Raw genomic sequence first — 26,021 nt, forward strand, 5'->3', positions numbered from 1 at the left:
CAAACGTTTTGAAACAATACTATTTTTAATGTTTTTGAAAGAAGTCGCTTCTGCTCAAGGCATCATTTATTTGATCAAAAGTACAGAAAAAAATATATTGTGAAATATTATTACAATTTAAAATAATGGTTTTCTATTTTAATATACTTTAATATATAATATATTTATGTGATGCAAAGCTGAAATTTCAGCATCATTGCATTGATGCTAACTAAACAATCTTTACTATCACTTTTTATCAATTTAACACATCCTTGCTGAATAAAAGTATTAATTTATTTAAAAAAATAAAAAATACTGACCCCAAACTTTCGAAAAGTAGTGTGTATTGTCACAAAAAGAAAAACTATTTGAAATAAATTCTGTTATTTTTTTACTTTTTATTTATCAAAGAATCCTGAAAAAAGTATTGCAGGTTATAAAAAATATTAAGCAGCACAACTGTCTCCAACATTGATAATAAATCAGCATATTAGTATGATTTCTGAAGGATCATGTGACACTGAAGACGGGAGTAACGGCTGATGAAAATTCTGCTTTGCGTCACTGAAATATATTACATTTTAAAGTATATTACAATAGAAACCCATTATTTTAAATTGTAATAATATTTCACAATATTACTGTTTTTTTCTGTATTTTTTATCTAGACAATACAGGCTTGACGGGCATAAGAGACTTCTTTCAAAAGCATTAAAAATAGTAATGTTTCCAAACTTTTGACCGGTAATATTATATAACATGATATTTACAGCGTCCTCCAAAAAAAAAAAAAACATTTTCAGTCAGCATTCAGATTTGTTCCTGAGAATGATCAAGTTTGCATTTAAAAAAAAAAGTATATGTTATATGGTGTTCTGAGCCTACGCAATATCATGCAAAACTATTGCAAATGAGAAATTGTGTACTTCAGTACCTAGAGCTGCCGGCAGGGGGCGCGCGCTCTGCTTCTGCTGTGTGAAATGTGATGCTCGTGCGTCAGCTCGCGCGCAACACGCTTTAACTCCAAGATAAACTCTAGAGACGCAACAGACTCACAGCAGAAGGGAAGAGCCACGCAATGAGACCGCTATTCTAACCTCAACCTCCGATTCACACACTTAAATCCTCTTCGCATGCGTTAAATTACCAAATTAGGAAAAACACGTAGTTTAAATGTAGTTTTTTTTCCTTTCACTTTTAGACTCTTTATACATATTTAATTGCTTTTATAAAGTTCTCATGAAATTGGCTTCAGCACTGAGGATGCAAAACAGAATGACGGAACTTTCTACACGGAAAAGAAGCGCTTTGGATGTTTTTGTGTATTTGTGTTTTGTTTCGTTGGCTTATTCCTTTAACATTGACTTGCAACATCCCCTGGTGTTTCGGGGACCAGATGCGACGTTTTTTGGATATTCAGTCCTGGAGCACGTCCATGACAACACACGCTGGTGAGTTCATCCAATGAGTCTGGTTTTGCAGTATGCGAATTGTACAATGATTTTAAAGGCGTTAAACGTCTTCAAATGAACTTTTTTTTTTTTTTTAAGTATGTTGAGGTTTGTGTCACGCAACCCAACTTCTAGCTTAGTAAGCCAAAGCCAGGTCAACTGTCTTAAAGAGGTTAGAAAAAAAAAATGTTAAAACTTATGTATAAATCTATAATTAAGTAGGCCCATAATAAACAAGCACAGTAACGTTACTTACGTTTTCCCGTTATTTTCCTAACGGAAGCGCTCGAGCGCTCTTCGGTTGCCATGGATACCTCTTCAAGCAAACGTCACTTCATCAGTTGCGCCAGGTAAAAAATAACCGCACTTTTTAGGCTGCTAACTTCTTTATAAGTAAACTTGTGTGGTCACTGAAGTGTTCTTAATGTTATATTAATAAACGATGTAGGCCTACTTTAACAGACTCCTAGCCGTTTGTTTTAAAACTCGTTGAATATCATTACTTTGTCGGCCCTGGCACAGTATGTCAAATGTAAACTACATTAAAGACATTTTAAATAAAGTTTTGTTTTAAATAAATCTCTAATAAGATGAGAAATAATGAGTTAATCAAAGTATTCACCTTTTTTCGCGGTCTTCCGCGAATGTTTGGTTACATACGAATATTAACGTGACGTTGTTTTAGCGCCAAAGAGAAACTCAAATAATTTAGGTTTTCTGTATGAATGGTATTGTTTATTTTGCGTTATCTTGGTTTTGGATTGTCAAGTTGGCTCCAAAAAAAAATAAAAAATGTGTCGACCCTTAAAGGGATAGTTCATCCAAAAATGAAAAATCTGTCATAATTTATCGCCCTTTTGTTGTTTCAAACCTGGATGAATTTCTCTCTTCTGCTGAACACAAAAAAATATATTTTGAAGAATGTCGGTAGCCAAAACAGTTGATGGACCCCAAGGGCGTAGATTTGGTTTGAACATTGGGGGGTTGAAGTTTGGGTATGCCTCCTGATATTGTGATCATGGTATAAATAATGGGGGGGGTTGTAATGCATAGATTTAAATATTGGGGGGGTTATATCCCCCCCATCCCCCTCACAAATTACGCCCCTGATGGACCCCCATTGACATCCGTACAATGGAAGTCAATGGCTGCAGTAAACTGTTTGATTACCAACATTCTTTAAAATATTTTCTTTTGTGTTAAACAGAAGAACGAAGCTCATACAGGTTTGGAACAACGAAGGTGAGCAAATGATGTCAGAATTTAAATTTTTGGAATACTTAAAATGTGAATTTTATTGCATTGTGATCTAAACCGATTACATCAATAAAATGACTTTCAAATCGGATCGAATAAAGTCACTGAGCAAAAATGCTGATGCATTTTAGGGAGAATTCCACATGGTTTGATGTTTTGTTGTCTAATATATTATGATTACTGATCACCAGCAGCACCACAAAACAATCACACTTAATCACATTACATTCTTTAGCATTAACAGCTCGTACCATAGTAAATTCACAGTAACATGAGCACTGTAAAGCACTTTGCACTTACTTTTACAACCGACTTTTGCCAATACATTTCAAACATGCAACTCTTTTTAAAATTCTCTTGTGACTGCACAGATGTTAAGCCTTTCTTCCAAAATCTGTCCTAAATTTGAAAAGGAAACACTGGCCATCACCCAAATCATTGCCTTTTGCTTCAGTGGAGATAATGATGTAGTGCTTACATCACTGAACTGGAGAGCCAAACCATGACAGTGTGACAAGGCGAAACCACTTCCAGTCCTATTTCACTTATTAGGCATCCTTATTAGTCATAGGCTACATGACACTTTCAGATAAAAGAAACAGACCTACGAAGAATATTTTTTATTTTTAGTTTACAATGACCAAAAACTGTATGAATTGACTTGTATCCTCAGAGGTTGTGTGTGTAGCTGTGTTGTGATGTACAATGACAGTGTGTTTCTCCTCCTGATGTTTATAGGATTGTGGTTGGGGCTCCCAGAGCAAACTCGTCTTTCAGTAGTTCAGTTCAGTCACCCGGAGCCGTGTACAAGTGCCGAATCCGCAACAACCCAGAGCAACGCTGCACTGAGATGGACCTCGGCAGAGGTGTGTATCTCACATCGTCTCACAAACATCCCAAACTCACACTGATATCAAACAACAGTAGAATACAGTCACGAACAAAAAAAACCCATATATACATACAGGTAGTATAGTGTTGTCAAATCGATTAATCGCAATTAATCACATCTAACGTAAAAGTTTGTATAAAATATGTGTGTGTGTATATGATATATACATACATGCACATAAGAACGTTCGGCTCGACAATGGAAAGGCAGTTATCACCACATAACGAATTAATAACTTGATAAAACTACTATACGTTTATTCAACCTTTCCTGGATACATACAGTACAATCACATTAAGCGGTATATTCTGTATAGCAAATCTCATCTGCTTTAAAAAATGTAAACTGCATTAGCAAAATATTAAAAGTTCGATTTACCTGCATACATTATACTGTTCTTGCGTATAGCAATATACTCTATATAGCAAATCTTGGATGCGTGTTTGCATTGTGTTATCGCACAGCTCCATCCATCCATCCAAAGTTGGATATATATTATATCCAAATATATATGTAAAGTGATACTATATAGCAAATCTCAACTGCCTGTTTTTTGTGTCACAAAATGTAACCATATTATCACTCAGCTCTTCATATAAAGGTCTATAGAAGTATGTCAAACGTATAGGTATATAAGTTGTCAAACGTATAGGTATATAAGTTGAATATAAGTATATACAATACATAAATATGTCTGCATATTTACAGAACATTCACATAGCCTGATTTATACTATGTAGCACATATCTCAACTGCCTAATTGCTTTTATCGTCACAAAATGTGAACTATTATCGCCCGGCTCTTATATGCTAAATGTGACTAAGGCATGAAGATATTAGGTTATTATGATCATAAACATAAAGATTTTCTGTAAAGCTGCTTTGAAACAATGCGTATCATTGAAAAAGCACGATATAAAATATACAAAAAACTTGTATAAGTCAATGTTGAATAGTTGAAGAACGTGTACAAGAGAACCATATGCTTATGAACTTGTAAAAAGGGAAGTGAAACAGTGTTTTTGTGTTAGTGTCAAGTGACAACACCAACACAAGTAAAAAACAGTTAGAAGATGCCATCTGTGCTGCAAACGTTCACACATGGGTAGTTGAACCCAAACCACTATAACACTGAAATGGCTCATGAAGTTAAACATGGAGTTTGGACCGTGTCAATATTTGAAAACCTGCCTGGACGAATGTTTTAGCAGCCTTGTTTTCATCCCTTTTAATAACTTTTCACAGTTATAATAAAAAAAACAGGGCTGTTATTTTATCCTGTTGTGTTCACACTACCCGTGTTATACTAACAGACATGTTCAGCACTGATAGCGGCAGATTTACACTTTTACTTTTGTAAACATGCATCATACTATGAGCTTGTTTATGTGATAGACAGCAGTATGTTAAAAGCTTTTTCTTTTTAAACATTATTAATATTACTGTGTGAAATCAGTTAAAATGTCTGTGTAGCATTTTCTGTCTGGCTCCTGCAGTATTTTGATAGAAATGATGAATGGTTTGGCTAATATTTTCCGATCGGCCGTGCCAAGGATCCAATGTGTAGAAATCTCTTGAAGCTCTGAGTTCTTTTCTTGTGGTGGAGGGATGAGAGTGGTTTATGTGGCTTTAATACGCACACTTTTGCTTACGCTGGGTCTTACTGACGGAACACACATGAGCAAATGAGGCGTGTCAGCGGGCCTGGGGCCCCAGCTTTGAGTTTACATCAATCATACGGGATAAGACTCCTCAGAGGCCCCCCTCGAGAAATATTGCTACTGATATGAGGTAAACTAGAGTCAGTTAAAAAGGACCTATTATGCCCCTTTTGCAAGTCTTGATTTAGTTTTTAGGCTCTACTAGAATAGGTTTTCTTGCATGAATGTTCAAAACACATTATTTTTCACATATTATTTTACACAGCTATTTTCAGACAATTTATATAGAGACATGCGACTTGCTCAATCCTCAATACAGCCATATAGGGAAAACCCGTAACGCCAAAGATGACGGTTGTATGCACATGTCCCGCCCCTCCCGCTGGAAAGCCAATCGTCTGCTTTTAACAGTCAAGCCGGGAAACATTTAAGCCTATCGTATGGTTCCGCTGACGCATGCGCACAGTTGAGGTTTGCGACAGCGGAAAATACGTTACTGTTTGAAAAGGCGGCCGAATTGATATGCAGTGTTTGTGTGCCTTGTGTAAATATTAGACATCCCAAGGCTCTCGGAAGTTCCGGGATTCTCCCGCGTATTGATAGCGGCTCCCTGATGCCCGCAAATTAGTTCAAATCTCCCGGAATCTAGAGCGAGCGAGCAAGAGGTTGCACATAATGTGTGCTTCAAACCGTGTAGCGCGGCGCACACGGCAGAGAGGGAGAGAACCCTTGCGCTTGAGTAGTAAAAGTATAACCTGTGGGGAAAAAGGCATTTTAAACTTTATTTTGGGGCAAAGTCATCAAACTTTTTCAGTGATTTTTATCATATTTTACTGCTGTTTCTATACATGCAGTTTTTATATCCCGGTGAGCAGTGAAAGTGCAGTTCTGATTCTCTGCCCATTCATTTGGATAGGAGCCTGGTTTTGTTAGTCTGAAATAGCTGCCCGGAGGCGTTGCCAAGATGGCGGCCGAGTGGCATGACTTGCCTAAAAGGACTTTGGTAACGCTCTATTTAGTTCCTGTCTCTGTGAAGCCCCTCCTTCTGAAAGCACACTGTGCTCTGATTGGTCGGCTGGATCAGTGTGTTGTGATTGGTCGAGCGCTTCGAGTGTGTTTGGGAAATGTCCCGCCCCTTACTATAACCACCAGTTTCAACACACTACTAACTCACTCAACCAGGCCCCGCCCCTTTATTCTGCGTATGAGTTATTTAAATGAGGAATATTGTGACGTGTTCGTTCCCGGAAGAAACTCAAGACTACAATGGAGGCGTTTCAGGAAGTTCAGAAACACTGATATAGAGAAGAACTGCTGTAGGGACTTTGTGTAACTTTGCAGACTTTAGAGAATTTAGTTCTGTTTGCATCATTGATTGCTATTTTGCTGTTTATCACTGCAAAGCTGCTTTGAAACTATCAGTTTTGTGTAACGCACTATATAAAAAGGTGAATAAGAATATGATTTTTAACAGAAGGAAATAACATGAGGGTGAGTAAATGATAGCAGATTTCTTTTTTATTTTTAGTGAACTATTTCTTTAAAACTTATGGATGTCTGTTGTCAATTTATGAAGAATGTTGTATGACTCTTGTGGACGAGGTCAGACGATATACGCAGTGCCATGACTAGACATTTACTCATCCACTAGGAGACACAAAACAATTAATTTGTTCCAAAAGGGTCTTGATCTTGATAATTGCAAGCATATTTAGTGCAATCTTTAGCCGTGTACTGAAGATCTTTTCTCCTATTTTTACAGCATTCATTGACGTTCATTACTGGTAAAGTGAAATACGTTCCAACTGTCCTCAGTTGTTATGGCAGGTAATTCTCCACTTCCTAGAATGACATTAGCTTCATCAAATACAGTAATTATGATATTTCCTTTTTAAGCAACACAAAGCCCATTCAAAGACATATACAGGAAGAGCAATTACCATCTTTATTTAGAGTAATAGAGTCAGTTAATTGTCTGTGTGATGAGGGTTTTATGCACTGAATGAGGTATTGTATTGTATAGTGTACTATGAGAATAGTAATAAGTTCCAAAACCTAGTGAGATTACTACCTACACATCCACAAAAAAGGCAAACAAGAAATAAAACACAATTGCAGAAGCTAACATGCAGTAACTTGCTTCTACAAATCTTTACTACATCAGAAAAGCTGTGCATATGAACTTAATTACTAGCTAATTACATCTTCAATACTGTACTAATTACTCTCTCTAAAAAGTTTTGCATTACTTATTACTTTCTAAGTCCCATATCAATCTCTACCAGTTGAACAATACAATACATTAATTCATACAATTCATTAGACATTAAATTTCAACGTTAAATCCATTGTTTTACATAGAATTGTACTATAGTCTATACAGTGTTTAATTCAATTACATCAGAAGTAACTGTAAAAAGGGAAAAGTTATTAAATTACAGTAATATTACTTAATTACTTAGTAATGTATTACACACAGTAATGTGAGGTCATGATATAGTATTGTGCAAGGAACCGTGCAAAAATAAGTTTTATTAATAATAGATAATCTTAGAGTGAAAAGTAGTAAACGTTTTTGGTGTTTTACTGCCACTATAGTGTTCATTTCAGTTGGAAACTGCAGTGAATTGTCGTCAAAACACATTACTTAAAACCTTGATTTATAATGCATTAAAAAGGTATTCATAATCTATATCTTTTATTCTATATCTTAATTTATATCTTTTCATAAATAATTGTAACCAAAATTTAAATGCATTATAATATTTTTCAGATTCCTTATTACGTCTGAAATTAGTTTGTCAAGTATACTTTCTAGAGGTGTGTTCAATGAATTGATCATGTATTATTATAACTGGTTATAATTATTCATGAAACCATATAAGGTGCTTTAGAATGCATAATTAATGCATTGAGAATACTTTATGCTTTATGCATTTACTTTATACATTATGCATTATATACAAAGACTTTAAGTAAAGTGTTACCATACCAATATGGTTTTTGAGTTTTCTAAATGTTGGTTGAGGCACAGTTTTCCAATGAGCCTGGGTTGTTTACATTTCATACAATAGTGCAATTTGTACAGAAAATAGGTCTAATGTAGTTTAATGTAGTAATTGTGTTTTAGGATTGCATTACTAGCTAAGCAACATGCTAATGCCAACGATTGGACTGAGCTATTATTGGCAGTAATTTTGATTCCACAGTGTTAAAAAGATCCTCAACAACTCTTAAGCTTACCATGACTGATTGATTGATTGATTGATTTTTATTTCTGGATCCAAGACAGTAAAACAGTCATCCAAAGGATAACATGCTAAAGTAAAATACTTATTTCCAGCACGGTCCTTGGATGATCAAAGTAGAGATAGCGTGCGCATTTGTTTTCCTTCAGTAATCAGTTAACCAGCACACTCCGGCCTCTCGCTCTGTCACTCCGTACTTCCAGATCTCCGAGAGAAGGCCATCCCCTCGCTGAGCGGTTCACAACCAGAAGAACACGGCATTCAGGACCCACACAGATGAGAAAACAAACACGTCTGTTACGGAGATAGCCGGGGGAACCGGGGTCGGTGATTTGATAAGATGTTTATAGTCTGAGGAACATTCCTCGCGCCCTCTCATTTGAAGCAATGGCCAAGGTTTTTTAGAAGGGAATTCTTCTTGCGGTTTTCCTGCAGTCTTGAACCCGTGAAATATATCCGTGAAGTGTTTTTTGGATGGCGCTTCGCTGCTAATTGCTGAAAATAATGTTTCGTCCATATCCCGAGCAAACTTCATCTTGGTTTTTGACAGTTTGTATTTTCCTCCTAACTCGAGATCTGGCGCTCGTCTGTGTGTGCTTTGGATGCCTCACAGCTTTAGGGGCAAAAGCATTAACTTCAAACAACTCAAACAAGACGTGATTAGAACCATTTGTCCTATCTTTGACAAACTGCTGTTTAGCAGGTTGTTTCCTGACAAGATTTTGTGTAATAGCTGCTAAAAATACTAGCTTATGAACTTCAACCCTAGACAAAAACTTGCCTAGTCGACCATAGAGACAGAGCGTATTTAGGCCACGCCCACACCGGGGGGTCAATCCAACCGTCTCCATTGACTTTGCATTGCGAGAGGCTGCCTCCTTATAACAAAAAACAAAACAATGTCTAAAAGCTGCTGTGTGACAAGGTGTACAGCAAACAAGCTAAATTACCTAGAAATACATTTTTATAAGCTGTCGACCACAAAAAACGGTTTGTTTCAGGACATAAAAGTGGATCAATTGAGACAGAGCGCAACTAGTTCTCAAACTACTCTGAGAACTACGCTCTGAGGAACGCGACATGATATTGTTAAAAAAAAAAAATTTATTTCACCACCCTATGTGAACCTGAGAGACTTACTGAGTGTCAGGATCCCACAATTTACCCATTCTTGCTGCTGATGCTTCACGTCTTATTGCCTGTATCCACTTTTGTCTCCTTAAAGGCTGGCTTTTACGGTTCGGAAGCGTATAAAAATGTATTTCTGGGTTTTTTAGCTTGTTTGCTGTACACCTTGTCACACAGCAGCTTTTAGGCATTTTTCTGTTTTTTGTTATACGTCATAAATGACAAGGAGGCAGCCTCTCACAATGCAAAGTCAATGGAGACGGTTGGATTGCCGCCCCCCCCAAAATTATTTTAGTGTCATGTGTTACCATGATTGTGTTTTGTGTTGTTTGAATGACACTGTGCACCTTTATATTAGTATTTATTTTGGCTTGTGCTTGTGATGAGCTTTGATTTATCATCTGACTTTCTCATCACCACCTGTTTTTGGTGGTTGTCAGTCAGGGTATTATAAAGGTGCAAAACAGATATTAGTACTTCAATAGGTTGGTATATTAACATACGTATATACCAGTTTATTATTTTATGTTAAATCTGTAAAACCTAAAATCTTGCTACTTTATTTTTTACAGTAAATTTCTGGCAACCACAGATGCCCTTTTTTAAACCATAAATTTCACAGAATTTTTTTTTTTACAGTGTTGGTAGTAAACTGCAAAACTACTCACAAGGTTTTGTACTGGTTTTTTTTTTTTTTTTTTTTTTTTTTTTTTTGTAATGCATTGCTTCATTTATTCATAGCTAAACTGGGTGGGAGTAGAACAGACATCCGAGTTCAATTGGGCATTTCGCAGTCTAAGTCTGGAAGTCTCTGAGCCGATGCTGTCAGTCTGCTGAGAAGGAAGAGAAAATAACCACAGCCAAAGAAAACAGCCGCAGTCCCGGGAGCCATCTTGCCCCTCAGAGGGCCGCTGTAGCTCAACGCTCATAGATAAACATTAAAGTCGACCCTTATGCTTAGATAAACTCCCTGCAGGAATAACACGCCTGTGCTCATAAATCCCCCATTACTGTTCACTAATAAAAACCCCAAATAGACCATAGAATACCTCCAAAATAGAAAATATCTGATACAAGAAGCTGATATCTCATGGTTCATATTCTCCGAGGTCACCAGCATTAGTTTTGTCATTTTTAATCCTAACATTTCGAGTTAAATGAACTGATATCATGCTGTAGTTGTTTTTTTTAAGCCTTACATTTTAGTAAACAGACTGGGATGTGTTTCCCAAAAGCAAGCATTAGTAGAAATAGTCTCTATAGTCTTCTTAGTCTTGCTTGACAGTTATTAAACGGAATTGAATCAACATTGAACTAAATAATGACATTATTGTATTTTTAGAGCTGCTTTATAGATTAATTGTTTCATAATGTATGAACTTTGCAACATTGATAGTTATTGAAATGAATTGAATAGACATTGAACTGAATAATTAAAGTAATTGTCTTCTGCTTATAGCTGAAATTGAATTTGTTTCATAAATAATTAATTTTATAACATTAACACCTTTTTATTACTGTGAAGCTGCTTTGAAGCAATCTGTGTTGTATATAGCATTATAAATAAAAGTATCGAATAACATGTATAACAAAAAATGACTAATTAGTAGTTTTCGCTGTTTTCAGGAGAAAATGCCAGTGATCACGCCGTTGCCTCCATGTCATGCAGTGAGCATGCTAATACTTTAGCTTCCACACGCTGCACAAACACTACTACTTACATGTTTCAAATGATAAGCCATATTTGAGGTCTATGGATGATCGGCGAACCTTCGGATTTCCTGCCCGACATGTAATTAACACAGTGACCCGCAGGTAGCTCCTCAAGGACTGCGTGACTTTTTGTTTTGTTTTTTGTTTTTTTGCGACTAACCGACTAATACAATTGTGGTCGACTAGAAGTTTTACGTTTAACGTTTAGTTGACTATTAGGGACCAAGTAGAGCAGTTGCACACCAGCATTGTGAGCATTGGAATGAGTTCATACACTTTATATATTTATTCATATTGGATGAGTTTCACATTTCAAATATTTTGTGTTGTACTCATCTTACTAACACAAATTATTTTGTTCCATCTGTAGCAGCATTGTCTATATTTAAGCATATTAAACTGTCTCAAACATTGTCTGTCTGAGTTTTGTTTCAGGCTGTCTGGTTTTATTGTGTTTCTCTTTGCAGACAGAGATGTTTGTTTCTCTGTTGGCTACAGTAACGTTCTCATTCTTTACTCTAGGAAATAAGCAGAGGGAGTCCTGCGGGAAGACGTGTCAAGGCGACAGGAACAACGAGTGGATGGGGGTCAGTCTCGCTCGACAGGACAAAACCAACGGCAAAATTCTGGTATGTTCTGTTTAAACACAGAAAACAACCATTGTTTTCCAACTGTGACTCTAAATTCTGATTGGATGAGTTATGTTTGAAGCAATGCAGAGATGACGTATTTTTGTTGGCCAACCCGGAAGTTATCATCACCCTGATTGCCTCAAAAAAAAGCCAATAGGATTTATCCATTGGCTTTTGGATTGATGCAGAAAATAAGCTCTGTGACCAAAAAAAGTTCATTTTGTTCAACAAGATAGTCTTCACAAATGAACACAACTTCTACTACTATCGCATTCAGACATTTATCAAAAAAAAACAACAACAAAATTTAACTACTGTAGTTTCTGGGTTTCTAGAACTCTTTTTGCAGCAATATTGCCTTTAATATTTTACAGAATAGGAACTTTTGAGGAAAGAGATTAGAAAGGAAACCTGTTAAAAGTTTAATGAAAAATGAGGATGAAAGACTCAAGCGTTAAACAGGTAAATGTTCCAGATTTAACGTGACTGATGTTGTGCATGAATGAATCAGAGGAAATTGATGCTTTTCGCCAACAGTGGTTTTGTTTGAATACAATAGACTTTTTTTGTAATAATAATCTCAATCATGCTTTACTTTATTCGTTGTTCCACTTTTTTTTCCTAACAACCTATTTTTCAACCATCTCAGCAGTTGTTTAATGCAAACCACATCGACTTGTAAAACACGGGCAGAAACTAAAGCCATCATTGTTACAAATATCTTTCACGACGACCGCATTGTTAAACTCCAGCTGTTCCATACATCAAGAGAAAGCAAGACTGGAGCTGAGTGTTTGAAGTGAGGGCCATTTTATCATGATGACTAACTGGAGCTCTAGAATAGATGCTCTAAATGGACAAACAAGTCAAACAAGACGTCAGCAGAACCACTCTGCTCTGTTTCCAGGTTTCTTCAGGCTTGAATTGTGTCGTGGTGGTCCGATTCGAGGTCAGACTCCTCGTTACGTCTTAACTGCAGAACCCTGTCGTGGGGTTCTCTGGGCTTTGGTGGGCGTCTTACAGGAAGGCAGGATCAGGGTGGTCTGACAGAGGCAAGGACACTTACAGCACTGATATGTTCAAATCAAAGAGGTTGAGGGAGAGATGGCATGTTATAATGGTAGCTGTAATGATGGTAATTTGGTTGGTAGATTAGTATTTACAATTCAGGACCGGATTAAACATATGGGCATTCAGGCTCATGCCCAGGAGAACCACGTGCAAGAGAGACACCAACACAATCAAGGCTGTATAAATGTTTTTAATTGGCAGGAGATGTGGCACAGCAACCGAAGACGTGGCGTAGCTCATGCAATGAGATTTTAGATTTTATGTAGTGTATTTTACCACCGAGGTGAGATTGCAGTCAGGATGACATTGAGTTTTTTGATCTCTTGATTGCACCATAAACTGCTACCGTTTGGGGTGTGTTTAATTTTTTTAGAGAGAAATTAATGCTTTTATTCAGCTAGGACACATTAAAACGATCATACGTGATAAAAGTGTTAATGCTGTTCTTTTAAACTTTCTAATCATCATATAATCCTGTAAAAAATATTAAGCAGCACAACTGTTTTCCACATTGATATTAAGAAGAAATGTTTCTTCAAATCAGCATATTAGAGTGATTTATAAAGGATCATGTGACACTGAAGATTGGATTAATGATTTCCATTACAGGAATAAACTACATTTTAAAATATATTCAGATAGAGAACAGTTACTTTAAATTAGAATATTATGTAACAGTATTGCTGTTTTTACTGTATTTGTAATAAATGTAGTTTTTAAAAACATTAAGTCTTACCAATCCCAAACATTTGAACGATCAAATGTGCTTTACAATGAAAGCGGTGTGTATACAAAATGTATCTTATCACCTGAAACTTTCAAGCACTTCGACTTTATAGATGCATATACATGCGTTTACAGTGTGTGTCCCACCGCAACAAATAGCTGCATTTGAAGGGAGTCACGTTTACATGTAAGGCATGTAAGAGAGCTGTTGGGCAGATGTGTTGGCCTTCACTCAGCCAATCAGCTCTCAGCATGAGCAGAAACATGATTAGCCCGTGATCCACGGTGACTCGGAGCCTCTGAGGGGAAAAGCACATCTCAGACTCATTCCTGATTTAGTTAAGCATTACGTATTTCATTACGTCTGTCCTGTGTGTTTCCCAATGCCGGCTGCCAGGGAATAAGTTGGAGTTTGTTCCTTTGGTTGTCATTAGACAGGCTGAGGCTGTTATATTGACATTTAGGTTATCAAATGTGGATTGTGTTGAGTTTAGATGATAGTAAAAGAGCTGCCAACACAGTAAAGTTAACTGCTTTATGCCCGGTACACATTGTATGATTTAGGGCTGTCCCAGACGAAAGATGACCAATAATGGTGATTTCTGTGGTCCTACATCGTACAGTGAGAGATGTTGAAAGATGGCCATTGTCACGATCTTGCGACCAAAGATAGCCTGTGATCATTTTCTGACAGTATGTTTGCTGCTAAAACTCACATCTACTGACTAGCCAATAAAAATGCAACATGAAATGGCGCATTGATCAACACGATATGGTAGCTAAAACTTTATTACCTCGAGCTCCATTTGCTAAATTGGCATGCCAAGTTGGCCTCTTTTTCCCTAGCAATGACCGTATCCGTATTCTTCTCTTTTGCAACATCCTCTTTTTTATCCCACATAAAAACCACAATTGCCAAAATGCGATTCAAAATGCTGATGACTTTTCATTCGACGTATTCTACTATTCAATAGGTGTCTTCATCGTACACTACATGCATGTCGTTCTCAAGTTTATTCAATCGATGTCGTACAGTGTTGATTTGTAATGTTATAGGACTGCCGAAATCACAAAGTCTGTCGCAGGCATAAGGCTCTGACAGTCAAACAGACTAGCAGTGTTTCTCAACACAACAAACTACTGCCAGATAGTCATCTGACATCATGTGTGAACATTTTTTATGAATCCATGTGGCTGTAATATCTTTAAGTTGGTTGTTTATCTCAGTGGACTGTGTAAGAGCTGTTGTGCTGTTTCCAGCATGGAGAAACAGGAAGCTGAACTGTGTTTTGGAGGGAATTTGGTTTCTCCACAATCCTGAGCTTTTCGACAAGGGATTTGACTCTAAATAAAATGGGAAAGGAAAGTTTGTGGCATACGATTATAGGACTGTATTAATGAGCAAAACAGAGAGGTTATAGATTGTTTGCGTGATCATTTCCATGTTGTTGTTGTTGTTATGAAGACTCGTTAAAAGATGTTAGTGGTTGTTACTTGAAGTAGTTAGTGGTATTTGCTAAGACAAGTTTCTATTTCTCATACAAACACAATTATTAGACTTTGAAGTGTGAACAGTTTGTGCTACAGACATGAGCATTAATGCGATGTCAAGATCACCGTAAAAAAAAATCTGTTATGTTAGGATCATGAGGAAAATTAAGCCAAAATCAGGAGAATATTAAGAAAAATATTAATGCATGGGCTCTTAGGGTTTCTGTAACATTCCTAATCTTACATGAAACTTTAACACTATCCGTCCTTGCAAGAACTTCCTTCAGGCATTTCCTTCAGGAAATGCAACTACTTTAGTTACTGTCCTCTGTCTATGACCTTTTTGCTTTCTCTTTGTCTGTTCTCTCTCTCTCTCTCTCCGAGTCTCTCTTCTCTCTGGCTGGCTTCATAGCCTTGAGCGCTTCTGTTGTTCCAGAGATCAGAGATGTTTGAATGAAGATGCTCAGCTTTCTAAAAACAACAACCCCCTCTCAGTGGACATTTTAGATCCACAGCCGTTGCCTGCTGGTTTTGTCTCAGAAGTTAATTTGGCATTGGAATAAAGAGAAGACTCTTTGTCTATGTATCCTGTTTGTTTCTTGGTGCAATTACCATGCTGATGAAGATGATGATGATGATGATGCATATTTAGACCTGATGTGTGTGCGATATGTACACGCCTTAGTCAAGGTAGACACCATATTTAAGTGGATGCAAATGAAAAAACGGCTGTAAGGAATGTAGAGTCTGGTCAATGGTTTGAACTTGTACCTGTGATTCATGTCAAATGAAATAAGCTGTCTACACTGTCTAACTACTCCTTGTCTCTCTTCTCCCTTCTTTTTCTTTTATTGTCTGCAGGCCTGCGCTCACCGCTGGAAGAATGTATACTATGAATCGGAGTATATTCTTCCCCACGGATACTGCTCCATCATCCCAGCCACTCTCCAGGGCAAATCAATGCCTCTCATACCGTGCTATGAAGGTATCGACGCGCTCTCTATCACTTTAACTCCCTCAATAGTCATCCTTGAAGTGTTATTGTTTATATTTTTATATGCTACTATAGTATTTAATGGTTTGGATTAGATTTTATTTTTATGTTTTCAGTTTTCATTTCAAATCCCGTTTTAAAGTTCTAGTAATTGTATGTGCCTTTGCCAGTTTTATTAGTTGTTATTGTTGTTTTAATAGTTCTATTTAGCCTTAAAACATTTTTTTTCACATTTAGTTTTAGTAATTTTAGTATTTTTGTTATGTGCTTTTGTTTTTATCTATTTAACTTTTTATATAATATTTTTTTCTTTATTTTATTTTTTGTCATTTTAGTACTTAAACTTGTCTAAAATCTAATATTTATATTTGATTTTAATTATTTATTTTATTTAGCTTTATTTCATTTAATGAAAATAATTATTTTTGTTTTAGTTAACAATAGCTCAGTGCCCGGTTGCATAAAGCACCTTAAGGCCGTGTGTCCATCAAAGCGTTTTTTTCACGCAGCTGGCGTAAAATTCCAATTGTTTTCAATGGGAGCGCCGCGTTTTTTAAACGCCATGAGCGTAACGAGGCGCTGAGCGAGTATTTAACGCTCAAGAGCTGAGCGCCCGGCGTTTTTTACTGGTCGCCGAGAGTTGAAAAATGTTCAACTTTGGGTAAAACGCTGCGCTCATCACTGTCACTTTTTACACAGCCGTCCAATCACAGTGGAGGAGGGGCGGGACAAATACCACACGACCAACTGTCACAACATTCTTTATGTACAACGACGTCAACCAGCAGAGCTAGCCGAACAAAATGGATGAAAAATAAATTTTTAGTATTAAACAAAATTATCTGCGAAATCAGTCACAAGTAAACTGTGCTGCGGATATTCTGTATCATAGCAACGAATCGTCTCAACTGAAAAAACGCAGCGCTGCCAAAACGCTCTCAAGCGCCCACAGCTAGGCGTTTTCAGCAGAGCGTCCAGCGTTTTCAGCCGGCTAAAAACGCTTTGGTGGACACATGGCCTAAGTGTAATTTTCCCTTAAGTTCGCCCTTATGCTTCCCTTAAATGCTGTTTTTTCACTTAAGTAATCCCTTAAAAAGCACTAAGTGTTGCATAAAACCCCCTAACGGTCATTTCCCTAAATATAACTTAAGGTTTGGAAATCGTAACCTTAAGAGTAACGTGGACAAAAATAAGACGACATGGCTGAATTTCTGTAATTTTCGTCTGTCAGCAGAGTGGTTCACCGGGTTGCGGGGGCTCTTTCCCGTCATTTAAACGCAACGGTCAAGCTGTTCGTCACCTTTGTAAATCGTTAGGTCTGAACACTGTACAGCAATAAAGCGAATTCTTCACCACGGTGCTGTGCATACAGTCTTAAAAGCGTAGTCTTGCTTAATCTTACCTGTTTTGTTGGCTTCTTTCTTATAAGAGCTCAACTCTTTTTTTGCGACCACAGAGATGTTTTCGTATTTTTTAAGGACTTCCTGAACCGTCCTCTTCACGTCAAGATTCATTGCATTGATTTTTTCCATTATTTCTTCCCACTGTTTCTGTTTTTTTGTTTGTTTGTTTTTTGTTTTTTTGCAGCAGTTATATTGGGATTTAGTTTGCTTTTCAAAATTGTTTTTCTTTTATCATATTCATCAAGAAGAATGCATTTCTCCTCCTCTGTCCAATTAGGCTTTCTCTTTTTGTTTTCTTTTTCCATTCGATATCCTAGCCTACTTTATTTGATGAAACTGCGAAATTGCTAGTGTTAGTGTTTTGCGTATCTATGGCAACAACAGACTTTTATAATGTGAATCCAGGATCGCTGTCGTGAAACACTTAAATGTTTCCCTTACCTAAGACAACCGTTTAAGATATTATATGCAACACCCTAAAGTTATTCTCGTAGGTAAGGGGAAATCGCCCCTCGGGGAAAACTTAAGGTGCTTTATGCAACCGGGCACTGGTCTTTTAAATGTACAAGCGATTTGAAAGTTGTATCAAGATCACTGATTGTTATTGCAATGAGAGTATGTGTTAGTGGTAACTTTTAAAGCAAACATTGCTATTACTATTATGAATAATACTTAAGGTTATTCATTTAAGCAAACGTCTAACCTCAAGTATTACCATAATTGCACCACAGTTTAATTAATGTAGAAGCAGGTCGTCTAAATGAGCGTGAACTCTGAAACCGCTGTTTCTCAGTGTGGTCAGAGCCGCTTCCATGAGGCGCCATAACGGACTAAAGTGAAGTGAACCGCGCGAGAGACATTGAAACTGATCTTGCTGATCTACATGTCAGTTGAAATTGTTCAGTTCAGTTGTGGTATGGTGATGCATTGCCATGTGTATGAATCTTGGATATGTATGACAATGTCTATTGTATCGTGAGGTGCTAACCAGCCCTATTGTAGGAGAAATACTTCATCAAGTCCAGCAAACACAAAACTGAAAGCAGGCTACAGCAATGATGGCCAAATCTGCGCCTTGAACCCTCGGAACAAGTTGGAAAGATGACACTGTTTATTGTGGCACATGTTCTTAACGGGCTTCACAATGAGTTATGGCGCCCTGAACTTCCTCCAAAACCTCAGTGATGTTGTCTGGCATCAGCACAGGCACCTCCAGAATCAAAGAGAAACAGCATATTTCCAGACTCTGCTGGAGAGAAATATGACCAGAGCACAGCACCTGGGAATCTGGAGGACACATTCAGGGTTATGCAGATTAAATAATTGAATTTTTACTACCGCTGTCAAATTGATTCATCGTGATTAATCGCATCTAACAAAAGTTTTTGATTACATAATAAAAGTGTATATATATATTATTATATCATATGTATATACATATTATATATGTCTGTGTGAGTGTGTGCATATACTGTACACACACACATATTTTTATATATATATATACAGGATACACACATGTATTATGTAAACAAAAACTTTTATGTTAGATTTGATTAATCGATTTGACAGCACTACTTTCTACACATCAAACTTGAATTGAAATTTTTCTTGAATTGAAATCTTTATTTCTTACATGGAAGATAAAGTATATACAAATATAAAACAATGTTTAAAAACATAGGAGAAGAAAAAAACAACAACAACAGATGAGCAGCAAACAAAGTACCCTACTTTCCTGTGTTAACATACTTCTATTACATGTGTGAAAAGCAGTAGGAAGAAGCAAACTTGGGTGATGGTTTAGACTTTATTCAGCAAACATTATGGCCAGGATGCATGTCCAAATAACCATGATGTCACCATGTTACCACATCCAAAAAATACAATACCATGATACTATTTTTGATACTCGTTTTTTTTTTTTTTTTGTGAAAGCTGTTATATGTACCCATGAGAGATCACAATATGTGCTTGTTAAAGAAATTTGTGGTATTTTATTAACTACTACAAAAAATAGATTTAACTTTCTCTAATTTTATTTTTTTATTTTAATACTTTTATTTTTTTACGTATTTTTAACAAAAAAACATTCACAGTTACTTTCATTAAAACACTTTTGCTTCATGTCAGTATTCCTTCTGTATTTCACCCAAAAGTGTTTAGTCTTTTTTTTCACCTACTTTCTTTATTATTACATACTGAGTAACGAGTCAACTTTTTTGTTCTGTGTTAATCGGCAGCATGCCACAGATGAACAGAAATTAACTTGTATTAAACCTGGAACGTTTCTTTAAGGCTGCCAATCAACAGCTGTCAATATCAAAATTTGCTTGCAATGGCCAAAAAACACATATTATACATTATACATTTGACAGATGTTATTGTAGTATATTAAATTCAGCGCCTCCGTCAGCATTGAATTTCATCATCCCAGTAGAATTCATCGTATTTTACAAGATGTTTTTATTTGCTGTGGAAAGAGCGAGGGAGGGTGCACGAATTCTTGATCTGAATTTGTTTCCGTGTTCAGCTCCTGAGTTATTTATTTCCTACCATATCTTTTCCTGACTCCAATGAGTTAGTATTGGGGGCCTTTTATGTGTGAGCAGTGCATTATGGGGAGATCCAAGCCCAATATTTTCTGTAACCGGAGAGCACAGCAATCCCCCCCGTTCTCGAAGCCCTCCAGAGTGTGAGCTGTTGTTGAACGCGGTGCTGTTAGGTCGTTCTCAGTCTGTCTCTCGGCCCCCAGATTCCTCTTGGATGGAGTTGGGACTTTGACTAACTCCATATGGAATGTCAGAAGAACTCCAGTAAATGCTGGCTCAGACTTACAGCGAAATCATTTGTGGTCTGATGGTTTTTTTTTTCTTCCTCTGTCTTTCTCCCCCTACTCACTCTCACAGACCATAAGAAGACCTATGGGGAAGAACATGGCTCGTGCCAAGCCGGGATCGCAGGCGTTTTCACTGAGGTCAGTAGAAGTACGAGCTTGTTATGTGTTTTCACATGTGTGGCACTCAGATTACATGTATGAACACAGACATATATAGTGTGTGATTGATATATTCATTCTCCAGGGTTCACCCAAAGATGTCTCATTATTTACTCACCTTCATGTCGTTCCAAACATGTGATGTTTTTTTCTTCCTTGGAACACAAATTAAGATGTTTAGCAGAATCCCCAATCTGTTGTTTCCATCTGTGGCTATCAAGACCAATAAAAGTAGTCTGTACACCTTGATGTGCATATGTGAATGATAGTCGTGTAGGATGGGAATCAGGGTTAACTATAGCCATTATGTGACTTCAGAAGTCTTAAAATTGAATGCACAAGTCATATGCACAGTCTACTTTATTTTGCAATTATGGTCCGATTTTGTCCTTTTCGGAGCTTGACAGCTTCTAGTCACTTTATGCTTTTATTGAATGGGAAAGAGCAGTGAGAACTTTCTTTAAAATTGTTTTTCTTAAAAATGTTAGTGTGAGCTATCCCTTTAAGAGCAAGGTTGCATTAATTCCAGTCCTTGGCTCTTCAGGCCTTTTAGCCTCTGTTTAACATTTGAACAGAACTCAAACTTTTTGTGTGCGATACACACATTTGCATGAAGGCCACGAGGTTTGTCCACTTGCTCTTCGTTTTGCACATTGACCGTTTCTGTGTTTTGCATGAAGTGCAGCCAACCTGTTAACGTGCAGTCCAGGCTTTGGAAACAACGTTTGGATCAGATACGAGAACACAGGCTGACAGATGTGATGCCCAACGGTTCATCCATATCATCACTCACTCTCTGACCCTTTTCACTTTGTTTTTCTTAAACGAGAACGAAAAATGCCTGGAAACTAAACTCCCTAGAGGTTCTGATTACTGAGGTGTTATTCATTTATCAGAATGAATTTATGATCATTTATCATTTATGTGTGTTTTAAGAGATGGCTGAGAAATGGTAGCTCTCTAGATTTTGGAACAGAGCTTGTTGTCTATATAGTTTTAAAGCTGACCAGATCAGTGTTGGACATTCACAGAGAGGAATCCAAAAGGCTTGACCCATAGAAGAACGGCCTCTGCATCGACTGCTTTGTAGTTTGGGTGGTAATGGCTCTTTATCATTTGGAAGAATGTGACCATCTAGACCTTAAGTGGCTAAAACAGATGTCTAAACTTCTTGATTGAATGCTGTCGGCTCAACTGGAGGTGGTGTTTTTACATGTTTGGCAGGAATGACTAAGTTAAACAGCATTTGTGTGTTTTTTAGCAGTCATGCGTTGTGAAATGGAAAAAGCAGTGGAGAGCGTCCATTTGTGGCTTGATGAAACTCAAAACAACTGCGTAAAAGAGCTTAATTCTTCTGTCATTCGAAGCATATTCCATGTGCCCAAGCTTTTATATTTGTATCCTCAGAGATAATGGGAGTCGGAAAAAGGGAAAATGTTATTCTCCACCAAAGATTCAGAGCAAAACATTTATGCCAAATTGTGCGTTTTTTGAAATGTATATGTCGATTAGACCACAACAGGGACCACCAACCTTTTCAGTGGCTTTGGTTCCACGTTCCAAGTATTTTTCCATTTCATTTTCTTCATAGAGATTTTTCAAGGGTTAAGCATTGCCAATTAAACATCTATATATTCTATAAATCTATATTATATTATATTAATATATTATATTAATAAAAAAATCAAGTATACTCTATGCAATAAATAAATAAAAATATTGAGATTAAAAAACAGTGAATTTTCTAATTGTTGGATATCTGGATTTTAGTATTAATGTCAGGAATTAAACATTTTGTTTTTTTTACCTAGTACATGCCATTGCGTAACAACCTTACATTGATCTTTCACGAAAAATACATTTCTCTATGGAGAAACAGAGTGAGTTTGTTTCTTACTCTACTGTTGTGCTCCATTTGGCAGTCATGTAAATAAAACATGTCTTATTTGGAGTGTGACAGTGTGGAGCAATTAAACCAGTTCAGAGGCTTGAGTTCTCCGCCAGTTTAAAGTCCATTGAGTGATCAAAGCGAAGAACAGCAGCTGCCATTTCAGCTCACGGCTGGGTTACCAGCAGATAATACAACATGGTTTGTGGCTTTCGGTTGACCAAAGCCTAACCAACAGCTCTGTGTTTTTCTCCTATAATTTGAAATGTAACTTTTTTTCAGCTGTAAGGAAATGCGCTGAAGCCTGTTGAAAAATGTTTGCCTATTTGAATGGATCTCCATTGCTTTTAATATTGTTTTCTAGGAGCTGGTTATCATGGGTGCACCTGGTTCCTACTACTGGACCGGAACGGTCAAAGTGTTTAACATGACATCCAATACTCACTACAACCTTAATCAAGACGACCTGAGCCCTCATAGATACAGCTACCTTGGTAATTCCTGCTTAATTGGATGTTAATAACTACTTCAATATTGCATGCTGTAGTCAGTCCATCACAGATTTGTGTTTTTCAGGGTATGCTGTGACTGCTGGTCACTTTTCCTCTCCAAATACCATTGATGTGGCAGCTGGTGCACCTCAAGACAGTGGTGGTGGAAAAGTGGGTGGTTTTCACTTAGTTTCTTGCCGTGTTCAGAAATTGCATCATTGCTTCCAGGTTCTGTTTACATTACACTAACTTTGACATTATAAAACCACATTGCCATCCATATTTTAGGTTTACGTCTTCAGAATTGAGGGAGCATCTCTTGTGAAGATCTTTCAAGCCTCAGGGAAAATGGTGGGTATAATGTTCAGGTTTTCTAATTTATTCCAAATGTAATATGTTTATTTAATCACTCAAAGCTATTTAAAGGAATAGTTATATTTTCTATGTAACACAGAAATGCATGTTTTGAAGAATTTGTACAAATGCATGTGTTGATCAGGGGCTGTGGAGATACTAAAAGGACAAAAACATCATATAAAGCATCATAAAAATCCCATTAACCCTTTAAACGCCTAGTGTATCATATTTGATATGCAAATTTCTTATGCCTCTAAATTGTCAATATAATCAAAATTTTGGTCATGCCTTCTGCCCTCTGATTGATAGTTTATACTTTTTAGCAAGTAAAAGGCCTTTTAGTATCTAACTGAATTTTATAAAGTAAACATAACTTTTATATTGTTAGTAATATTTTAAGATGGACACTTATTGGACTGAAGAACTTAGGTTTACTTAATTATCCGAACATATTTTTTTTTTGTGAAAAATTGTGTTAAAATGTAAATATCATATGAAACATTAGGCATCATTGTATTCCATTATGTTTTCTCCCCACAAAAATTACAGAGATTTGATCATAAAACTAAGCATTAAAATATCACCTTACTGAGACATTATTGGGAGATATAGAGTGGCCACTTATATTTATATGTAATTTATTAAGTAGTTGCTATACTGTTATAAAGATCTTGTTTATTTACTTTACAAGCTATCATAATTCATTTTTTGGCCATATATATATATATATATATATATATATATATATATATATATTCTAAACTGCATCAAATTGCATAGTTTTGCTCAGTTTGAGCCTGTAAATGAAATTGAGGTGTTTTTTTCTTGAGTAAGAGATTCACTATATCATATTAGCCATAAAAGCCTGATGCATCAAATATGATACTCAACAAAAAAACATATGCCAACTTGTTTCTTATGTTGTGTCTAAATGTGTTTTACAAGGATAAATTCGTGCATATGACTCATGATCTATGTTCCAAGTTTTGAATGTTAGAAAAAGGACAAAAATGTAAGTTGTTAGTTGAATAACAGCTCTCAGATCTCATGTATATTCATGTACAGTATGTTCAAATATAGGTCAGCATAGCTTGATTCTCTTCCAAAAGGGAACAGTATGAGGTAATGCATCTTATGGAGCTGTACAGTATATGCCCTGTGCATGGCGTTGTAACCTGACCCGTTTGCTCTTGGCTCGGCTTGGTTTCAGATGGGCTCTTACTTTGGCTCCTCATTGTGTGCAGTTGACCTAAACGCGGACGGACTGTCGGACTTGCTGGTGGGAGCACCCATGCACAGCAAAATCCGGGATGAAGGCCAAGTTTCTGTTTACCTCAGCGGTGGTAATGTGAGTTCACCATGCCTTACATACAATATGTGTTACTTATTAATGATGACAATATTTGTCATAAACTAGACTTAAATGCCTTTAAAGTTGGTAAACTAATGCCTTTAGGCTGCCTTGTGACCAGGTTTTAATTTTAAGGTAAATATCTTCATGCAACTTTACAAATGTTTTGAACATAAGCTCTTTTGAACAAAACTTTTTTGTTCCTGTTTGTTCAGGGAGTAATGGAGGAGGTTGCGATATTGAACGGTGACAATGCATACAACGCTCATTTTGGAGAGTGTATCACGTCTCTTGGGGACATTGATGACGATGGCTACCAAGGTCAGTGTCCAAAGTCTGCTTGAGCTCAAAATGATCACACATCAGAGCAGTGCATGAGCAACTAATAGTGAAGTCCTTCAACATAAAGGAATATTCTGAAAGTTTGGAGTCTTAATACTTTTATAAAATAATACTTTTATTCAGCATGAATGCATTAAATTGATCGAAACTGACAGTAAAGACATTTATAATGTTACAAAAAATGTCTATTTCAAAGAAATACTGCTAATTAACTTTAAAATAAAATAAAAAAAATTTCAACATTGATAACAATAAAAAAAATATTTCTTGAGCAGCAAATCACCATACAAGAATGATTTCTGAAGGATCATGTGACACTAAAGACTGGAATAATGAATAGCAGGAATTAACAGGAGTAAAATACATTTTACAATATTTCACAATATTACTGTTTTTTTTTTAAATCAAATAAATGCAGCCTTGGTGAGCAGAAGAGACTTATTTTAAAAACCTAAAAAAACCAAAAAACTTTTGAACAGTAGTATATGTTTTAAATATGCAGTTATCACACAATGAATTGTAAGTGTGTTACTGTACACATATGTTTAACCTGGTATATTCCGTTAAATTCAAAATGATCACAAAAGCAAATTTTGCACAACTCATATTTCCATTGTATTGGAGACAGACAGACATTGTTTGTCAAGTAACTGGAAAAGATATTTTGATGTGAAGCAGATTCAAACCTCAGATATCTCCTCTGTGACTAGTGTACTCACTCCTGATTTTCCTGGCACCCCACAATCCAGTGCGAGGCTTTTCTTGGCATCTGGTTTTGCTCTTTACCTGATGCATTGCTTGATTGTTGCTTTATTTTCTGCATGTCGCCTTTTTGTAGTTTTAGTACGGACTTTCCTCATAAGTGTTACTGAAAGTGTTTTAGGAATACTGACCATCACATAATAAAAGACCAAACACAAATCCATTCATGTGGAAACAAGATGG

General features: G+C 36.6%; 1 protein-coding gene across 2 annotated transcripts in view; it reads left to right on the forward strand.

The window, feature by feature from the left end:
* The first annotated feature begins 883 nt into the window (after window positions 1-883).
* itga9 (integrin, alpha 9) overlaps window positions 884-26,021 on the forward strand; it is an 83,779-nt gene continuing 58,641 nt past the window's right edge. Inside the window, exons 1-10 of one of the 2 annotated variants that reach the window (XM_077217433.1) lie at window positions 884-1,433; window positions 3,429-3,556; window positions 11,855-11,961; window positions 16,114-16,237; window positions 20,559-20,626; window positions 22,900-23,029; window positions 23,112-23,197; window positions 23,315-23,377; window positions 24,594-24,731; window positions 24,950-25,055. In XM_077217433.1, the coding sequence (XP_077073548.1) occupies window positions 1,222-1,433; window positions 3,429-3,556; window positions 11,855-11,961; window positions 16,114-16,237; window positions 20,559-20,626; window positions 22,900-23,029; window positions 23,112-23,197; window positions 23,315-23,377; window positions 24,594-24,731; window positions 24,950-25,055 (1,162 nt within the window). In that variant the 5' untranslated portion in view covers window positions 884-1,221. The remainder of the gene's footprint in view (window positions 1,434-3,428; window positions 3,557-11,854; window positions 11,962-16,113; window positions 16,238-20,558; window positions 20,627-22,899; window positions 23,030-23,111; window positions 23,198-23,314; window positions 23,378-24,593; window positions 24,732-24,949; window positions 25,056-26,021) is intronic. The other variant, XM_077217434.1, reaches the window with a different exon arrangement.

The sequence above is a fragment of the Siphateles boraxobius genome, unplaced genomic scaffold, assembly GCF_051911475.1.
Source record: "Siphateles boraxobius isolate OS27281-9 unplaced genomic scaffold, OSU_SipBor_1 73, whole genome shotgun sequence".
NCBI classification, from domain to species: domain Eukaryota; kingdom Metazoa; phylum Chordata; class Actinopteri; order Cypriniformes; family Leuciscidae; genus Siphateles; species Siphateles boraxobius.